Here is a 20,939-nt window from a genome sequence, read left to right as displayed (position 1 = left end):
CTTCACTCAGTATGACAATCCATGTTGCTGCAAATGGCATTATTTCTTTCTTTTTAATGGCTGAGTAATACTTCATTGTATGTATGTACCACATCCTCTTTATCCGTTCCTCTGTCAGTGGACATCTAGGTTGCTTCCATGTCTTGGCTATTGTAAACAGTGCTGCAATGGACATTGGAGTGCGTGTATCTTTTCGGACCATGTTTTTCTCCTGATATATGCCCAGGAGTCATATAGTAGCTCTATTTTTAGTTTTTAAGAAACCTCCGTAATGTTCTCCATAGTGGCTGTACCAATTTACATTCCTACCAACAGTGTAGGAGGGTTCCCTTCTCTCTACACCCTCTCCAGCATTTATTGTTGTGGATTTTTTGATGATACCCATTTTGACTGGTGTGAGGTGATACCTCATTGTAGTTTTGATTTGGATTTCTCTAGTAATTTGTGATGTTGAACATCTTTTCATGTGCCTTTTGGTCATCTGTATGTCTTCTTTGGAGAAATGCCTATTTAGGGCTTCTGCCCATTTTTTGATTGGGTTGTTTGTTTTGATGATATTAAGCCACATGAGCTGTTTGTAAATTTTGGAGACTAATCCCTTGTTGGTCACATCATTTGCAAATATTTTCAACACTCATTTATGATAAAAACTCTCCAGAAGTGGGCATAAAGGGAACATACCTCAACATAATAAAGGACATATACGACAAACCTCCAGCTAACATCATACTAAACAGTGAAAAGCTGAAAGCATTTCCTGTAAGATCAGGAACAAGACAAGGATGTCCACTCTTGCCACTTTTATTCAACATAGTTTTGGAAGTCCTAGCTATGGCAATCAGAGAAGAAAAAGAAATAAAAGGAATCCAAATTGGAAAAGAAGTTAAACTGTCACTGTTTGCAGATGACATGATACTATACATAGAAAATCCTAAAGACACCACCAGAAAACTGCTAGAGCTCATCAGTGAATTTGGTAAAGTTGCAGGTTACTTTCATAGAATTCTAGTTGCCCTGGATACTTAGTGCAAAAGGGCTTCCTGACCAGATAAATTTGGAAAATTCTACATACTTTACATTCTCTTAAGTAGGTGAAACACATTTTGCATATTAAATTTTAGTAAACTGAAAGTCCCCTTTAGAAAAGAAAGATGCTTAATTTTGTTTAATTCAGAATTTTTCAAATTGATTCCATGATTTTTATAGACATCTGTGATGATCCTCCGAGAGTGTTATACAGAAGTGTGGGAAATGCTGCTATAATGTTACTGGAATAATGTTCACTGTGATATTGCAGGTTAGACTTTTTCAATAAGCAGGGAAGGAAAGCATTTGTTTATTTTTTTCCTTATCTTTTATCTATTAATAACTTTACACATAACACGGGCAACTATGCATATTTTCTCTCAAAGACTCTCTTTCATTTCCCATTTTTGTCAACGTCAACGTCAGGGTTTGTCAAATGGAAGACACAGGTAGAATTTCCTCTTGTAACAATAGGCTTGTCAGATAATAAAATAATGCTGCACTCAACTCAGTGCCAGACAACAGGCTTAGAAGGAAGTGATTGGGTGTGCTCAGACCTGATGTATGCCTCTCACATCTTCTCATGCACCTGTTGGTTTGTGATTCTGCAATCACGTTTCGTTACTGCTTACAACCTTAGGGCTTCATGTTTTCAGAGGCAGCTCTGGAGCCAAAGCAGTTTTTCATCTAACTCTAGGCTGGATGGATTGCTTTTTTGTAAATCAAATTATTCTTTTCCTATAAGATGTATTTCTGAAATATAATAGCACTGACCTCTCTCTGAATATAATATAATTAATGTTTGCAATGATAAATTCTTTACTGAGACATTTTTTTCCTTGTTTTTCATTGCAAGCAAGTTTGATGATGATGATGATAACACTTAACATGAGATTTATCTCTTAAAAATTTTTTTTTTTTTTGCGGTACACGGGCCTCTCACGTTGTGGCCTCTCCCGTTGCGGAGCACAGGCTCCGGACGCGCAGGCTCAGCGGCCATGGCTCACAGGCCCAGCCGCTCTGCGGCATGTGGGATCTTCCCGGACCGGGGCACAAACCCGTGTCCCCTGCATCGGCAGGCGGACTCTCAACCACTGCGCCACCAGGGAAGCCCTCTTTAAATTTTTTAAGTGTACATTACTGTTGACTATAGGTACAATGATGTATAGCAGATCTCTAGAAATTATTTATATTACTTAACTTAAACTTTATACCTTTGAATTAATAATTTCCCATTTCCCCCCTTCCTCCCTTCCCCTCTTCCCCCCATCCCCTGGCAACCACCATTCCAGTCTTTGATTTTATAAATTTGACTGTTTTTGATACCTCATATAAGTGGAATCATACAGCACTTGTCTTTCTGTGTACTGAGACATTTTCTTAACCCAGGCTTTTTCGGTCTTTTTTTTGGTAAGATATTTATCCATGTGGAATGACATCCAACTTTGTTTTGTTTCCAGGGTTCACTTCTTTCACATGCATTTTCTTACTTAATCCACAACACATGGTCCTGCCACCTTTGTCGTTGTCTTAATTTTAGAGAAGATACCTTAAGGATCATATATTTATTTAGCAGAAGTTGGCAGAACGGAAATTTGAATCCAGGCCTTGTGCTGCATTAGAGGGTTGTATCTGTGAATAATTACTAATGGATCACTTAATGTTTAATATCGTTTTGACGGCATAACACAGTAGCAGCACTGTGATGATTTTTTTTAAGAAGTCTTCCATGAGTAATTCGGGTTGTTTTTGGTTTTGTAATTGCTCAGGGTTGGTGCAAATGTACAGTTCTCCTGTGAGGACAATTACGTGCTCCAGGGATCCAAGAGCATAACGTGTCAGAGAGTCACGGAGACTCTGGCTGCGTGGAGTGACCACCGGCCCATTTGCCGAGGTAAGGCCTGTATGATTGCGTCTGCCCAGGTTCTCTCTTTCCTCAGATTTGGCATGCTTTTCTGAACGATTTACGTGCAAAGCACTGTGTATAGGCAGAGCAAAACGTGGTGATGATTTATGCTTTCATAGTGATGTAGGTAAACAAGAAATATTTTTTGAAATTTTTTAGCAGGCAAACATTTCCAGAGATATTTGTGGTTTTTAAATTTCAGGAAATACATGAGCAAATCTAATCATTCAAACACACACACATACTCGATATAACTTGGTATCTATCTATCTATATACACAGTTTGCATATGTATGAAAATATGTTACATAACCAGATGCTTTGGAAAACTTTATGCATGTCCCTGCATATCTAAAAATTCTCACTTTGCAATAGTAGTGAAGTTGAGTTCTTGGGTTTTGATAGTATCAGTGATAAAGGGAGTTTGTTAACATGATCTGAAGCCATCGTTTTATTATTAAATCATATTAAACTAATCTTGGACATAGAAGAGCAAAATATTGCATTATCACCATCTTCTTCAGTGAGGCCAAAGTATGTATTTGTTGCTTCTGTGAAGTACGTGAAGAATTCTACCAGAAGTATAGAAGCCATAGTGATCCCAGCAGAAAACTGTTTTGGCTATTTTACTAAGGAAGAATCAATAAAATTAAAAGAAAAACTAGGTATTTTGTTTTGTTTGCATTTTGGCCATAAAAAATTTATGCAAATTGGTAGTTTTAAAGGAAGAAGAAAAAAGGTACTAAGTTGAACAAGGAATAAAAAGTATATTCTTATATACTTTCATATATAAGAATATCTTATCCCTCCGTATAGTCTTTTTCAAGTGAATGGATTCATAAATTTTTATTTTAAAATGTTCCAGTGGTAAAAAGGTACAATACAAGATGAACAGTGTTAAGTTATATCCTGTGAAATGAAGTACTTGCAAAATACATTGCTAGTTTCATCAAAGCTAAAATACTAGATTGCAGGCTTTAGTATAGTGTACCTTTACCTATAACAACTTGGTGGCTTTTTACATGTAGAAAACACAGCTTTGTAGCATCTGTTCATCCCGAGGGCAGAGTGGGCGTGTGGTCTGGTTGCAGGTGGCCCTTTCCCATGAAAAGTTTCCCTCCTTGGAGAAGCACCCACCTCTGGTCAGGAAATGTGTATGGCTACGCCCCTCCCCTTTTGGTCACTAGACTATTTGTACACTAATACTAAAGTGACATCATTAGGCTTTCAAAGGAACTGTAGCAAAATCCATATTCCCATGAAAGGATGGTAATGTTCATGCCCCAGTTACAAATGAGGACTAAGCCACAGGTATTATCTTTGCCCTAAGGAAAAAAATATGCTTTCATTTTTAAATGTTTTTCTTGCTCTTCTATACCAGGAACATATGTCATTATTTAAAAGCCCACACTAGACAAAACTAGTAAATGTGCATCTGCTTTAAATTGATATTTTAGAGTAACATAAAGAAACTATTGAGTAGGATATTATTTGATTCTTACCTTACTTATTAATCCAGAAGTTTTCCTTTTTTTTCCCTTTGGCCCAAATCTCATCTACACTCATAACAATATTTCCCAGCACATTGGCCCCAGCTTATATGCTGATTTGGTGTCAAACACGCAGGTGCTTGCTCCATCCAGGCTAATGGTGGGACACTTCCCTCCATCCTCCTGGACTGCCAACTGCTCACTTTTAGAGGTAATTAGAGGAGGAGTCCTCTGGCTTCCTGTTCCCATAGACTCTAATGCCCTGCTTCATCATTTTAGAAGAGACAGCTCTCCCACAGGGTCTTTGTTGTGTGGTTCTGGCCTGGTTTCCCTGGAAGCCTCCCCACCTCTCTCCACACCCACTTCTGTTTGTCACACTCAACTTTATTCATCTCTTCTTTTTTCCTCCCAGCTGTTAACTCAGCTGTTTTGCTTTAATTAGATGTACCTTCATTTTCATGGACTAATCCTTTAGCTCTTTTTCAATTTATTACTTTTAACTTCCTGAAATAATGAGCTATAGCAGCAAGAAATAATTAAGAAGAGTTTTCTTATAGGATGTACATTTTAGATCTGCACAATAGAATGATAGCAGACTGTGTCTAGAGAACAGTAAAAAATATCTTTAAAAACACAGTTTTAAAGAAATAAGTATTTTAGAGCATTTGGAGTAGTACGACATTAAACAAAAAATTAAAGTCCTGAAATCTCCTAAATAGAAGAATTTGAGATAAACTGTTTAGAATTAGGTGATAACAATTAGGTGACAGAAAACCAAACCCAAGAGAAGCTTAAAACAAATGGAAGTGGATTTCTCTCTTATACAGAAGTTAAGAGCTAGGCAGTACAGGACAAGGACGGCAGGTCTGTTTCAGATATGAAAATGTCCTCAAGACTCACTCTGTCCTCACTATGGTCACGCCTCCATCCTCAGAGTCCACGGTGGTATCCAAACTCCAGGTGATTGGATGGAGGAGGTTAGAAGAAGCAGAGTTAGCAGATGTATGCTAACGAGAGTCTGCAGGAACCATCATATGCATTTCTGCTCATTCTCATTGGCCAAAATCCAGCCAGATATTTTCACCTTGTTGTGAGACTTAGAAACATGTATATTTTCTATTGTGTGTTTAAATATATGCCAAACAATTATATTTCTATGAAAGAAAAGGAGAATAGATACTAAGGGAATCTTTGCCATGGGGGTATATTTTTATAAGCAGAGGTGGGATAAATCACTGAATAAATGACACATTTTGTTTTTTTTTTTGCTTCCCCGTATCATCTGCAGCTTTTCACAAGTGGAGAGTGCAAATAAATTAGAGAATCATTCATCCCTCTCTCATGTCCCTTGGCATTTTTGTATCAGTGCAGGACTATATGTGTAAGCTATATGGATGAAAAAAAGGGTGGAGCTGTGTGTATATGAATATCCCACTTTCTGGACTGGAAAGGGCTCATCTGTAAGTATCATGGTTAAGCAAGGAACCTGTCCTCCCCTTCAACACCCAACTCCCTTTCTCTGCCCTGTACTCACCTCCTGGCCACATTGCCCTCTCACAAGAGGCAGCTTCCTCCAGCAAAGCCAGCAGGAACACCCTTCCCTCTAGTCTGGGTGACAGAGTCTTATATAACATAAGTAATCACCATATACCATGACCTGATCGATTACATATACAGATGGATGGTCAAACATCTTAGTGCATCTGTAGGCTGACCCAATAGAGGATCACTTCGAGCAGTCTCTAGAGCAGGGCTCTCCACTAGAAATAAAATGCAAGCCACAGATGTAATTTTAAAACATCTGGTAGCCAGATTTGAAAAGGAAAAGAAGCAGGTGCAGTTAATTTTAATAACGTATCGATAATTTATTTAACCAAAATATTACAAATATAATTTTAATGTGCAGTCAAAAAGATTATAGGGAGATGCTTTACTTTTTTCTCTTTCTTTTATTCATACTATGTCTTGGAAATCCAGTGTGCATTTTATGCTCAGAGCACATCTCAGCTCAGACCAGTGGCATTTCAAGTGCCCAATAGTCAGATGTGCTAGTGGCTACCATGGACAGCGCCACTCCGGCTGTGTAGCTCAGCCCAGTTCCAGTTTTCTCAGCACTCAACAGGCTTGTGGGTGTGAAGGGAAGCAGTGATCTCCATGAGTCATGGGTGGTTTCCTGGCAGGCATCCCTCAGTGTAGAACATACTTTCTTCTATTAAAGCCCATACATTTTCCAGGTTGGCAACATTTAGGAGCCCTGAGTCTGTCATCATTCTCTCCTTTAAATAGTGTCTCTACTGGAAATAGTGTCTGTACTGGCTTTTAATGACTGATTCCTCAATTAAAGAAGAGCTGAAAAAACCTTTCTTTAGTTGGAACTTTTATGGCTATTTCTATAAAGATAGCTTTAGCTGTCTAAAGTGTAGGGGGAAATGGATAACATGAAACATAATGATGTTTCAAATGCTACCCAAAACACAACATAGGGATATTTACTTAGCTGTCAGTAGGTTCCAGACACCAAGTGCAATTTTTCAAGTTCATCTTCTCCTCTGTGCTACCCCTTAATACATTGTATGTAAGAGGCGAGCACCATGGCTTGGGTTTTCCTGATGCACTGTGAGCCTTTAAAGCAGCCCTTATATTGATCATCTCAGCCACATGTTCTAAATTCAACTATCTATCAAATGCAATAAAATGCCTCTGGTCTGAGCATTGCACGCATTATGAGATTTCAACTCAGTCAGTTAAGGAAGGACTGATTCTCGAGGCTCCCTTCTTCATGAAGGGTCTCTAACTCTTAAGTAATTATCATGCCTTCTCCACAGAAGGAATATCTGGTAGAGGCATTCGATAAATTGCGGTGAGTCAGGAGTGATCTTTCACATCTGGACACTGGGTCCTAAGCCAATGCTTACTTACCTTAGCTGATTAGCTCTGAGAATGGGAGATGTTACCTTTTCTTCCTGTTACCACAGGGATGAATGGTTGCCATAGCTCAGTAATTACACAAGTGATTTTGTTTGAAATTATGCTTACTTCGTTTAGGGATATGAAAACAACCATTATGAGTTTTCACAGGGTAAAATATGAGCTGTTTGGAACTGTATAAGTATCTTTAACTAGCAGTAGATGTTTTAAATAAGCGAACAAAAAAGAGAAGAAGAGAATATACTTCTTTTTTTTAAGTAAAATGTTCCAGCTGGCATTTCATTCCATCAGTATTTAGGGAGGATATATAGAGAGAATTTCTTTTAATGCTAATGCACTTTGATCTGTGGAATTAATATTTTTAGTTGCTCTCTGAGTTGAAAGGGCACATAAGAAAAGTGAAGTGTTTTTTGCAATTTTAACTGTGGTTACATGGAAGCCAATTAGAGCTACCAAGGGTCACAGAATAAAGTTATTATTATCTTGGGATTCCAGGTCAGGTTAGCTCAGAATTACCCTTAACTTATTAACTTTTCACTTACCAAGAACTTTACAGTTTATTCTTCCCTACTGATAGTTTCTGTCCATACAGGAATGACCTTTTAAATGGTAGTGAAAAGACCATTTATACCTGAAAGACGACTTCATTCTACCAGATTAAAGGTCCAGAGCCAATTGTAAGATTATATTTTAATACTAATTATTATATCAGGTAGCCGTGAGCTCAGAGATTTAAAGAAGCATACACACGTTTTAAAGAAAAAATATTTCCTTGTGATAGATACAAAAATATTGAGAACTCTCAGGGTTTGCTCTCTTAGGAATGTTCATATGTAAGAGACATTAGTATTAAGTGTATTTATCATGCTGCACATCACATCCCTGGTACTTATTTATCTTATAACTGGAAGTTTGTGCCTTTTGACCACCTTCCTCCCTCACACCATTCTCCCCCTTTGTAGCCACACATCTGATCTCTTTTTCTATGAGTTTGTTTGTTCATATGTTTGTTTTTGAAGTATAATCGCCTACAACACCATGGTAGTTCCTGTTACACACCATAGTGATTCAGTATTTCTGTACATTACAAAATGATCACCATGATAAGTCTGCTTACAAGATGTCACTATAAAAAGTTATTAAAGTATTACTGACTATATTCCCTATGCTGTGACTCATTTATTTCATGACTGCAAGTTTGTACCTCTTAATTTCTCACACTTTTAACTTTTACTTTAATTCCAGTGAATTTGGATAAATTTCTGGTTTCGCTTCTAGACTTCTAAGGATTTATACTCTTTACTTGAATGTCACTTGGGAGAAAAACATGTTTTTCTCTATTTTTTATTAAGTTACTGGAAATAACAAAGCCATGTATTTTTATACCACTCCTCTCAAATTCTACTGACATAAAATGACCTGAAAGCTAATGTTAATTTGGTGCTAATTATGTTCCTAGAACCTGCCTGGGAAGTTTGTGACAGCTCCCTTGCATTTGTTTTCCTTCTGCTTGGAACACTTCTGCCCCAGGTGTCCATATGGGTCTCCATCCTACACTGGTCATCAGATGTTGTCTCATCCAAACCCTTCCATGCCCACCCTCTTCCAGATATGCTTTGAACCCCGACTCTGCTTTTCTGTAAAGGTCAAATATCCTCCTGAATTAGATGGTCATGTGTATAATTGCCTGAGGAAGTCAAGGAACTTAATTTTATTCTCTCTCTGCTGTATCCTCTATGCCTGAAATAGTGCCCAACTCTTACAAAGCATTTACTGGTTATTTCCTTACTCCCTATGCTATGGTGTGTTGGAAAATGCGCTGAAGGCTTTACTCGAATTCTTTCCTTCAGTCCTTACAGCTATCATAGATGAAGTTATGATTGTTATGTGGATAACCTGAGAGGCTTAAAATGAAATAATTTAAGATAGGACATCTAGTAACTTCATAAACCAGGCCTAGAACTCAGGTGTGATTAAGAAAATCAAGCTCTTAACCTGTGACATACTTTCCCCATTTTGGCTGACAGTCTGGTTAAAGACATAAAGTCTGTGGTTTTCTTCTAAATCATACAAGATATACACTATCCAGTATAATTCTTAATGTGCTTGAAAAAAGCTTCAGATGTGAGTCCAGATATCCTATTAATTTAAGTTTGGTCAATTAGAATATTATTCTCTTCAACTATTTTGATTAATTAAGTAGTTACTATAGAACAGTAAAGATTCCTGGAACTGATTATACATAAATAGATAAATTACTACTTCAAATTATATAAGATAAATTGTGTGAAACAAATGTTTTATACATAATAAATATTCAGTGATTAAATGGATAAATGGCACAGATTGACATTCAGAATTGGTTAGTTTTTTTTTTTTTTTTTTTGCTGTGGTACGCGGGCCTCTCACTGTTGTGGCCTCTCCCGTTGCGGAGCACAGGCTGCAGACACGCAGGCTCAGTGGCCATGGCTCACGGGCCCAGCCGCTCCGCGGCACGTGGGATCTTCCCGGACCAGGCCACGAACCCGTGTCCCCTGCATCAGCAGGTGGACTCTCAACCACTGCACCACCAGGGAAGCTTCAGAATTGGTTAGTTTTATACTCCCTTTCCACTTTCCTTGAGCTATATTTCCAATGATCATTTTGTGAATTCTGCTTTTATCTTAAAAACATGTAAGATATAAGCAAAATTTGAGTTTACAAATTTAGAACACTGTCATGTGAGTGATACTAGCTATACATTAATTAGGTCGTGGTTATTATCAAAGAACATTTATTAAGCATTTTTAAGATTTAAGTGTAAATTACTTTATGTTAGTGTTATATTTCCAAAAAGGTTTTGACAAGGGGGAAAGCCTTTGCAGGAGCAGAAAGTAATATTCAACTGTAATACGTATAAATGTGTATATACATTTCCATTATGGGAATGCATTTAAATTTTGCTATAAAAACTTGCTTGGCACTAGTATATTGTAATTACCTAATTATTTGCTTAATTAAATACTTTGTTGACTAATCCAATGTGTGTTTAATCCAGAAGCAACTGTGTGGGAAGTAGTTCCCCGTCTGCAAGGACACAGTGAGATTGCTCATCATAATCAGAGCAGGTCGCTAAGCTTTCTCTGTGTCTGAGCAGCTATAGGGGAAGGAGTAGAGTTCACTCTGCTCTCTCCACTATACAATTCAGAGAAATTGCAGCTTGGTATGACCCTTCCTGCAGCAGAACCAGAGAGCAGAGAAAAAACCCCAGGCAGTAGATCATCTGCAGGAGACATAGAAGATAATGTCCAGTCTGTGCTTCATCCGCCATGTGGATTTGGACAATGGCACACAGAAATCATGATAACTCAAGAAACATTATTATTATCTGATAGCGACTCTACACATAGATGGCTGAACTTTGAGTTGTGGCCAATAGAAAATCTGAGAATTGTCTCTGACTAGTAGGAAAGCCTTGATATAAGAAACTAGTACCTAATGAATTGTAATTGGTGTGATGATGGTAGGATGATCACATGATGAAGAGGCAGATGATTAGAATGGGGACGACTTAGAAAGGCAAAGACCGAGGTACTAGCTAAAATTTTCAACAGTTTCCCAAGAAAGAGGATTAGAAGTAAATAATTAGAGTTAAATCATATTATTTAAGGCTATCAACCTACTCAAAAAATACATCAACAAGTATCTATGGGGTAACTATTGAATGCCAGGAATTGTTCTAATTGTTGAGGTTATACAGGGAGGAAAACAAAACAAACAAACAAAATCCCTGCCCTGAATATTCCCACATACTTCATTTCAGCTGATTATTCTGATGGCTTGATTAAAAGTATGGGTAGAAAAAAGAGTTAAAAAGCTAATTTATTAGGAAAATGTACTGCAAAAATAGGGACATAGTTGTAAGAAAATGAAAAAATATTTTATGTATTAATTTGACAAGTTTTGGTGAGAAATACTTCTGAAGGGACTGGATTCATAACTTGTTCTATGTGAAACACAGTACTATGTATGCAGGAAAATGTACAAAATGTGCTGGTTTCCTATGTAAATTTTACTAATAGTTATCTCACTAAAAATATAATCACTAAAATTCCTGTCTCCCCAAACAGTGGGTAAGATGAATTCCATGAAGAGCTGGGAACCAATTTCAATAAGTCAAGTTGAGGTCAAGCTTCAAAGCAAAGAACTAAGATCCAGGGCCATTGACAGGCTGTCAGATTTGGTGAACTTTCTAGCAGAGTGACAGCTGGGGCTAATGATTGGATGAGTACAAATTGTCCATGGTAATATAACACATTAGTTCCCCACTGCACACATTCTTCACATGTCTTTTTTCGAAGTTTGAAATGCTTAGGATGGCACTTTGATAATATTAGTTTAAAACTAGTCAACAGATACTTATTGAGTAACACTCTATGTTTCTATCAGCTCTTCAGTGTGAAATTTCACAAAGTAGGGTAACACAAAGGTGTGATAACTCAAATTTTATTGATAACTTTTCTTCTAAGTTTCTGTAATTAATTCCCGTAATATTAGAAGGCTTTAAGAAAATTTCGGATCTGAAGTTCATGATCCTCTCGAGAACATGTTCCTAAAAGCAGACTCACTGGAGAGGGAAATCATACAGCACAGGTGTATGTGCTTGTGGGCTCTGCTCTGTTCAATGACCTTTGGAGCCAAGACACGCCTACTGGGGTTTGAAAACCAGGTGACACTTTATCCATATTTATTAAAAAGTATTCATTTGGAAAGCAAATGCCAATATTTTAAAAGTTAACTTTCATATGTTTTTATTAATCAATGTATAGTAGATTAATTCTTAGCTAATTATTTTCATAGTATCAAGTACCTGAAATGTTGTGTAAAGTCAGCTTCCCACAGTTTTTATGTCAGCAACTATCAACATTAGATATGGTGCTGAGGATATACAGATAAGTGAGGGAAGGATGCTTTCCCAAGGTCAAGGGAACCACAACCTTGTTGGAAAGAGAGATCTGTACATTGACAATTACAATACTAGGAGTAGGCATAATTGATATTATTGCTGTATCAATGTAAATGGAAGAGAGAGAGATATTCCTGGAGGGCAGTTAGGGATTTCCCCATTAAAAGGTTTCTGTGACTCCTCCCCTACAGCCTGGCCCTTGGGGGTCAGAATCCTGTTCTCTTGTAGCTCAGTCTCTTAGGACAATACCGGACCTGCTCAGCCAACAAAAGGAAGGAAGGAAGGGTGGGTTATGAATAAAATCTACTCTTCAGTGGACAGCAGTTTAATCAGTTCGTGTGATATGGTATCTTAGGAAAATGGACCTGAGATTCTCTTGTATTAGTTCTTATTTGTGGAATTAGTTTCTTCTGCTCTTTTCTCAAACCCAGTTTAAATTATTAATGTTAAGAGTGGAGTTCAGGCTGACATGTGATTTACAAAATTGTGTACTGATTTTTTAAAGGCTTCTTTCTTAAAGTGGAGGTCAGTTGAAATATTTTTATATTCAAAACTTAGTCATTCTTATTGGGTTATGTTACTTCCATGATTTGCTTGGTCTTTCATTTTTAAGGTATTTTCTTTTTCCTTTTAGAGCCACCGTTTCTATTTTCTTTCTTCACAAATTCAACTGTATTTTAAGTTGTTATTTGCATTGTGCTATAAGGAAATGGGTACAGTTTGTTACAGAATACAATGATACAGTGTAAAACTTGAGAGGAAATTTAAATATCGTCTGTTCCTCCTCGTTTAAAATTAAAAGGATGAAGCTGTGGGGGGTCGGGATTACTGGTTCAAGGTCATATCGTGTAGGGCATAGTTGAGACACTAACTCCGGTCTCCTGAATTCTTATTGCATTGGGTGCAACCAAAGGTCTATACAGACCGTCTCTGAGTCAGAATGGTGCTTGAAATGGACTAATTTGATTTGACATTGTCCATGGTGCTATTGTAAGTAAGTCATTCTGTGAATGTCAGTGCCTTGGGAAACATAATAAAGAGTTCCAGGTTACTGTTGCAGATACCAAGCAAGGGTCCTGAAGGCTGAGCGAAATCTACTTGCCAGCTTGAGTTCACAGATAGCTTTTCATTGCAATAAATGCTGGACACATAACTTGAAGTTCCATGTATGTCTTGTGTCTTCATCACACAGATGAAATCCTGTGGAAAATAATATCATCTCTGTGTACTTCTAGCTAGAACGTGTGGATCAAATCTGCGTGGGCCCAGTGGTGTCATTACCTCCCCTAATTACCCAGTTCAGTACGAAGACAATGCACACTGTGTGTGGGTCATCACCACAACAGATCCAGACAAGGTAAGGCTCTCATCTTCCCCCTCTGCATACCTGACGAAATCAGCACTCTGCCTGGGCAACTATTTACAACGAACAACCTGGTGAATGTCATGCACCCTTACATTTTGTTGTTTTAATTGAAAATCTTCTGCTGCATTGTGTGTGTATCTGTCTACATTTGTTGCAGAGCCAGTTTTAGATTCAGTTAATTCTTAGTGAGTATTCTCAGTGTGCTTGCCCCCTACTGGTTCTGGAGGTTATGTTTATGCTCTCTTTTTTCCAGTTTTATTGTGATGTGATAGTTGACATATAACATTGTATTAGTTTAAGGTGTACAACATAATGATTTGGTACGTGTTTTTAAATGATTACCACAATAAGTTTAGTTAACATCCATCACCTCACATAGTTACACATAATTTTTCTTGTGATGAGAACTTTTAATATCTACTCAGCAAAACTTGATGACTGATGTGTGGAGGGTGGGGAGTGGGGGGGGGGTGAGGAGCCATGGGCAGGTGGTTTTGATTCTCTTGCTTAACACTGTGTCCACCTGGCTTCAAGTGCAGGTGCTGTAAGCGGGAGGCGGAGTCAAGAAGGGCTTCGGGGCGTGTGGTGAAGCCCTGACCAGAATGGGCACAGGGTCTAGCTTCCTGGGGAGTCCTGGTGGGCCTCCGCTGTCCTTGCGTAGTTACTGATGATGATGCCCTTCTTTACTCTCCTAATTATTCCAGATTGGAGCAATAGATTCGAAGTTCTCCCTACCTCGAACCAGGGAAAGGGCCTCAGAAACCAGTGTTTTATGGGAAGAGATGATGAGTTTGGCTCTAGGCATAGTGAGAGTGAGGTGCCTGCTGTGTCTCCAAGTGGGTCTCCCTGGTAGAGGTCAATTCGGAATTCCCAGGTGTTTCCTTAGCTGCTGAAACCTGGGATGTGTGTGACGTCATGCAGAGAAGACAAAGAGCCAAAGAGAGTCCTGATCGTGGCATCATCTTTCTCTCAGAGCCAGCCGGAGGGTGGACTGGGCTCCACTGTCATGAATGGTAGTGATCTTGCAACTACAAGTGCCACGTAGAGTTTTAAAATACTAAACTCTTGTATGGTTGAAGTGGGATACCCTGGTGTTCCAACAGGGAAAGTAGTGGCTCCAAACTAAATCGTCAGGGGATTTGTTTAACCCCCTTCCAGTATTTTAAAAATTCATTTAAATCCAGATTACATATGGGATAATCATAAATATTTTCCTATATGGAAGATGTGCCTGTATATCTGTGTTTCTGTTTCTTTCCAATTGTCAACTGAAAACACAGCCTAAAAGTTAAGGATTAGTTTTATTCGGCAGATGTAGTGAAGACATAAGCCCAGGAGACAGCCTCTCAGATAGATCTCAGGGACTGCTCTGAAGAGGTACAGGAGGAGCCAGGATATAAAGGAGGTTTTGGGAAAAAACAGGCAGTCGAACATCAAAAGATCACTGTTAATAAGAGAAAACCAGACCTCTCAAGTTAAGGAATTTAGCGCTTTTCTATGTGTGGGAAGATGCAAGGGTCTGGGGTCAATGAAATCATTCCTTTGATACACAGCACCTCAACTGTCTAGGGCCAGTATCCTGTTTTTCTCCAACCTGAATCCCCTCAGGGTGCAGAGGCTGGTGGCTTGATGGCCACAACATCCTTTGTTTACTGATGCGGCAGGCGACGTTCTTCATCCACACTGTATATACTGAAATAATTGATATCTCTGTGCAAATAAAGGAAGCTTAGAGTTCCCATTGTCTAAACCCTTTACCTGACAGAGAGGAAGCTGAGACCCAGGGAAGGTAAGATTGCACAGCTCCTTACTCTTATTGCAGGATAAAAACACACGTGCTCTTTGCACTGCACTGTGATAGCCTCTTCCTTAGCTTTCTTCCTCACTAAAGAAGAGTTATTTCTTTTGTAGCTATCTATTCCATTATCACTTTGACGAGAACCACAAGGAAGTGAAATAATAGGTTATTCAGTGCGTCAATAGGATATTTTTGGCTGTAGATAATAGAAGAGCTGACTAAAAGCCAGAAGTTTTAGGGAAAAACTATTTCATGCAGAGCCAGGGAGATTCCAGGTTTAATTCAGGAACTCAGTAACTTTGCTGAGGGCTCAAGTGTTTGCCTTTCTTTTCTGCTCGGGTCTCCAGAGCAGTGATAACATCCGCCTTAGGTCACAAGATGCTGCCACACCATCACATTCAGTGTTCAATGAAGAAATGTGGCATGTCTTTCTTAGAAATGGTAGGAATTGTCTAGAAATTCCCAGAGGCTTCTCTTCTGGTCCAATTGAGTAAAATGTCCACAATCCAGATCATGGACAGCCTGAGGAAAGAACCATCTGGAAGCCAGATGGTTATGGATAACCAGTGGTTATCCATATGGTTATGGATAACCATATGGTTATGGTTCCATATGGTTATGGATAACCAGTCATGTCTACCACATGCAGACAAGCAAAAGGTCAAAGGAAGAGATTTCAGTTATCACCAGATTGATCTTTTGCTTTTCAAATGTTTCAAATCCCATTATAATCCTGTTTTACCCGACACCAGTAGACTAAAATTAGTTAAAACTCATTAAATATGTACTTTGATGTTTTGAAGTTGATTTTTAAACTTGGCCAAACTGCAAAGTGACAAATGAAATAATGAATTTATGCAGTTTGGGTTTTTACATTTTTCTTATTATACAAGTTCACTTTTCTCTCTCATGTTTTTGTACATTTACATAAATTTTTCTAAAGACTTCATATATATTTTATTGACTCTGAACACGTAACAATTCACAAGTTAAATTTCAGGAATTTTGTGTTACACTGCTTCAGAAAATTCTTTGCCTTCCTTTATTTATTTTGGTGAAATGTTCAGAGAAGAACCAAGGCTTCCAGTTGATAGACTAACACACTGATCTTCTTACAAGAGCACTATTTAGTCACCTGAAGGCATCTCAATTAAGCAGAATTACCATCCAAATTAAGCAGCAGCCATTGCCATTAAGTATAATTAGGCTTAATTTGATTCCTTGGGAGACAGTCCACATAAGGGGGTTTCCCGATGAAGCGCATGGTGATGAAGGTATATTACATATTGAGCATAAGAAAAAAGAACAGTTATGTAAAGGTTTCCAGACAGTGACTCCTGCTAGAAGCATTAACAGAATTCTAGATAAGAAGAGTTGTTGGTACACCTTAATTTGTTGTTTGACATGCTTTGTAAACTTTAAGAAATAAGATCGAATAGAAATCTAAAATCAATTTCCAAATTGATGAGTCAATGAGAGATTAGTTAGTAAACTCCTCTTCTTTTGAAAGATTAACCCTCTCATGATGATTTATACTCTTTCCTGGTCTTAGATCTGCTTTGACCATTATATAACCAAGTTCCCTGTGTCAGTTTATACCAAGTGTTAACATAAAATGGCTGATAGAAAGTAATTATTGTGGGAAGTTCATTGTGTCTCTTAGTAACGTATGTTACAATTTATAATACTGAGGGATGTCAAGTTAAAAGGAATACTAGAAGTCTATTCACTTACATACGTTTATTTATGTACATATATAATTATCCTCATGTATATTATATTAAAACATATATAATGCATATTAGAATTATATGTATTAATATAATGTGTATTATATTAATATGCATATATTGGGAGAAACTGATATGTAGGCAAAAAGTTGGAAAAAAACCCAAAAAAGTTCCTCAAGAAGATTCAATTTAGTGGAGAAGCAGGTTTCTAAAACAATTGTTCTTGCCGAACTAGTCTAGTAGAAATTCAGTAAAAATGAACACAAGTAATAAGATATTTATTAATATATTTTATTGTAAACACATTCAACAATATGTATTTTCTCAGGTAAAACTCTTGAGGAGTCCTGTGACCAAATTCCCTAAAAGTAATAGGTGGTTAGTGAACCACAGATTATGGGAATTATTAGCAAATGCTCACCAACATTTATCCCTGGGGTTTTCATTGAAAGGATTAAACATGGAAGACAGCTTTCCTTGGAATCCTTTGATGTATGGATATATGTGTGTGTGAGTGTTTATTTTTTTCTCAAATACATTTTGTGCTGGCATAATTTTAGTACCTAATTTTAATTTGAGCTCCTCAGAGAGTAGTATTCTTTTGGTATTAAACTCAGGATTGAAGTGATTTAAGACATTTGAACGTTGTCTTATGTAGTTCATCCAGGCTGCTATAACAAAATATCACAGACTAGGTGGCATACAAAAAACAACCATTTAACGCCTAATGGCTTTGAGCCCCAGTATTTCCTTATGGTGTTAACAGCACCCACCTCCGAAGGTGGTTGTGAAGAGGATAAAGTCAGTGTAAAACACCTAAAACGTTGTCTTCCAAATACTAAGACAAATGCCTCCTTCCTGCTCTTCCTCCCCTTGCTCCTCCCTCTTTCTCCATCCCTTCCTTCTCTTCACTATTATTATTAATAATAATAAAGCTAGATTCAAAAAGACATAAATGGAACCCTGAATGGCAGGTAAAGGGTTTAAATGTGATGCTAAGGGCCCAGGGTGTCAGTGTAGGGCACTGCATGGAGGGAAGGAAGGACATTATAATGCACATTATGTCTTAGAGACCATTCTGCCCACAGTCAGATGGACAGATTTGAAGGGCACAAGATTGGAAGCAGGAAACCTCAGGACTTTATTTTAATTATGAGACAGTATGAACCTAAATCAGCACAACGGCATCAGACTTGGAGAGAAGAAAATGGATTTGAGAGATATTTAAGAGATGGGTAACCAGTCACAGCAATTTATACATTTATATTGCACCTTTGATTTAATGAATAACTTGACATCTAAAGACAAATAAGAAAATTTGCTTTATGTTCAGTGCTTTTAAGAAAATACAGCTGTTTATCAGAGTCCCTTTGGGGGAAGGAGCATTGACTTCTTTTATTATTCAGCGGATTTTGTACATAATTTCAAGTAACAAATTCATGCAGATACAGAAAAGGCATTCATTTTCATTTACAACATTTTAAGCTGTTTTGAAATGGAATTTGAATAGATATAGTTCAGTAGACTTTCTTTTCCCATTAGGAGAGTCACAGATTGGTGGAGAAGCAGAGACTAGACACCACTGTCAGCTGTAACACTGCACTAAGCATCCTTGTGTTTCCCTCACAGACACCCTTCCAGCCCAAATGCCACGATGGGGTCTGTTTACTTTTCTTGTATGTCACTAATCTCTGCTGGGAAAGTTGGGTTCCTTGCCAGCTTCCCTTCACTGCACGTTAGGGGCTCCCTTGTATTCTTCTGGGCCGTCATCCTTCATCTTGTGTTATTGATTCATTACTTCATCCTTGTCAACTCTCCAATATATTCCCCTCTCTGTACCAGCCCTCTTGTTGTCAACGTCCTCCCCATCATCACTGTTTAATATTTGCAGCCTCTTTCATGAACTGAGTTAGGGTCATGTGACTTTCCTTCTCCGGTCTCTGGACTTGCCCTTCCCGATATCCTTTCTTCTCTGTCACAGGGACACCTGCACTCTCTTCATTGGGCTCAGCTCTGACTCTTGACTTCTTTACCCAAATTTACTTATTTTTATATCTCTTCTTGGCCCTCAAAAGACAATAGAAAACAAGGTGTGTGCTTTTGATTTGCTTGCATTTTAAGCCCAAACCTGAATTACACACACGCACACTCACATACACACATGTGCACACATGTGTATGTGTACACACACGCACACATGATGGAGACAGCATCAGTAGTGTGCAGACTGCAGTACAGAGGTGAAAAATGACTGCGGAGAGGTAGACACAGGCTTTGTGTGTAGCAATAATTGTATGTCCCCATGTGCCCAGAAGAATGACTCTTGGTCCTCAGGAAGGAAGGGTGGAGAAGGTTTTATATTGTTTTGTTTGTCTTCTGTTTTCTATAAGTGGTGTGTGTGTGTGCTTTATGATAAACGGAGACAGGAATATCCATTTTCTTTGAGGCTCTGAGGTTCCCGAGTTAATTCTTCTGTTCCTGGTTAACTTTACACATCTTAAAAGTGGTCACCTTTTATTTTTCTTTTAATATGTATCACCTACTCACGCTTTGCACTTATATACATTTCCTTTCTTCTTTTCAGTGCTCTTCTTATTTAACACAATAGTAATTATTACAAGTAGCAAAACAAAACCTATTCATTCAGCAAATTTTTGAGCCACACACTCTTTTTTTTATATCTTTATTGGAGTATAATTGCTTTACAATGTTGTGTTAGTTTCTTCTGTACAACAGAGTGAATCAGCTATACGTATACATATATCCCCATATCCCCTCTCTCTTGCATCTCCCTCCCACCCTCCCTATCCCACCCCTCTAGGTGGTCACAAAGCACCGAGCTGATCTCCCTGTGCTATGCGGCTGCTTCCCACTAGCTATCTATTTTACATTTGGTAGTGTATATATGTCCGTGCCACTCTCTCACTTCATCCCAACTTACCCTTCCCCCTCCCTGTGTCCTCAAGTCCATTCTCTACGTCTGCGTCTTTATTCCTGTCCTGCCCTAGGTTCTTCAGAACCATTTTTTTGTTTGTTTTTTAGATTCCGTATATATGTGTTAGCATACGGTATTTTTCTCTTTCTGACGTACTTCTCTGTATGACAGACTCTAGGTCCATCCACCTCATTACAAATAACTCAATTTCATTCCTTTTATGGCTGAGTAATATTCCATTGTATATATGTGCCACATCTTCTTTATCCGTTCATCTGTCGATGGACACTTAGGTTGCTTCCATGACCTGGCTACTGTAAATAGTGCTTCAGTGAACACTGTGGTATATGTATCTTTTTGAATTATGGTTTTCTCAGGGTATATGCCCAGTAGTGGGATTTCTGGGTCATATGGTAGTTCTATTTTTAGTATTTTAAGGAACCTCCATACCGTTCTCCATAGTGAGCCACACACTCTTGTAGATAATTGGGAAAGAGTGATGAACAGAGAGCTAAGGTCTGCTCTCTGTGGAGATGCCACAGCAGAAGGAAGAGGGAGAGAATCAGCCAACAGCCCAACTCAGTAAAATATATTCAACTGGTGACCAGGAATCTCATGACAATGAAACAGGATGGAGAAATCATATATTGAGGATATTAGATATTTATAAAATAAAGTTAAACTTTGTATAATGCTTACCACCTGGACGTAACCCAGACGTATATTTTTGTTTTAATATATGGTCTTCTGTTTTTTAATGTACACACATCCTGATTTAGCAAAAAATGAGGTCACACTCTAAAAGGTTTTATGTC

General features: G+C 38.1%; 1 protein-coding gene across 2 annotated transcripts in view; it reads left to right on the top strand.

Moving 5' to 3' along the window:
• The window catches only part of CSMD1 (CUB and Sushi multiple domains 1), a 1,750,344-nt gene that overhangs the window by 1,273,331 nt on the left and 456,074 nt on the right, over nucleotides 1-20,939 (top strand). For both annotated transcript variants that reach the window (XM_067722119.1, XM_067722118.1), the window contains exons 9-10: nucleotides 2,796-2,920; nucleotides 13,531-13,652. In XM_067722119.1, coding sequence (XP_067578220.1) covers nucleotides 2,796-2,920; nucleotides 13,531-13,652 — 247 coding nt within the window. The remainder of the gene's footprint in view (nucleotides 1-2,795; nucleotides 2,921-13,530; nucleotides 13,653-20,939) is intronic.

This window comes from Pseudorca crassidens, chromosome 21, assembly GCF_039906515.1.
Source record: "Pseudorca crassidens isolate mPseCra1 chromosome 21, mPseCra1.hap1, whole genome shotgun sequence".
Lineage (NCBI taxonomy): Eukaryota > Metazoa > Chordata > Mammalia > Artiodactyla > Delphinidae > Pseudorca > Pseudorca crassidens.
The sequence above is the reverse complement of the archived record's forward strand: the minus strand, read 5'-3'. Positions and strand labels throughout refer to the sequence as shown.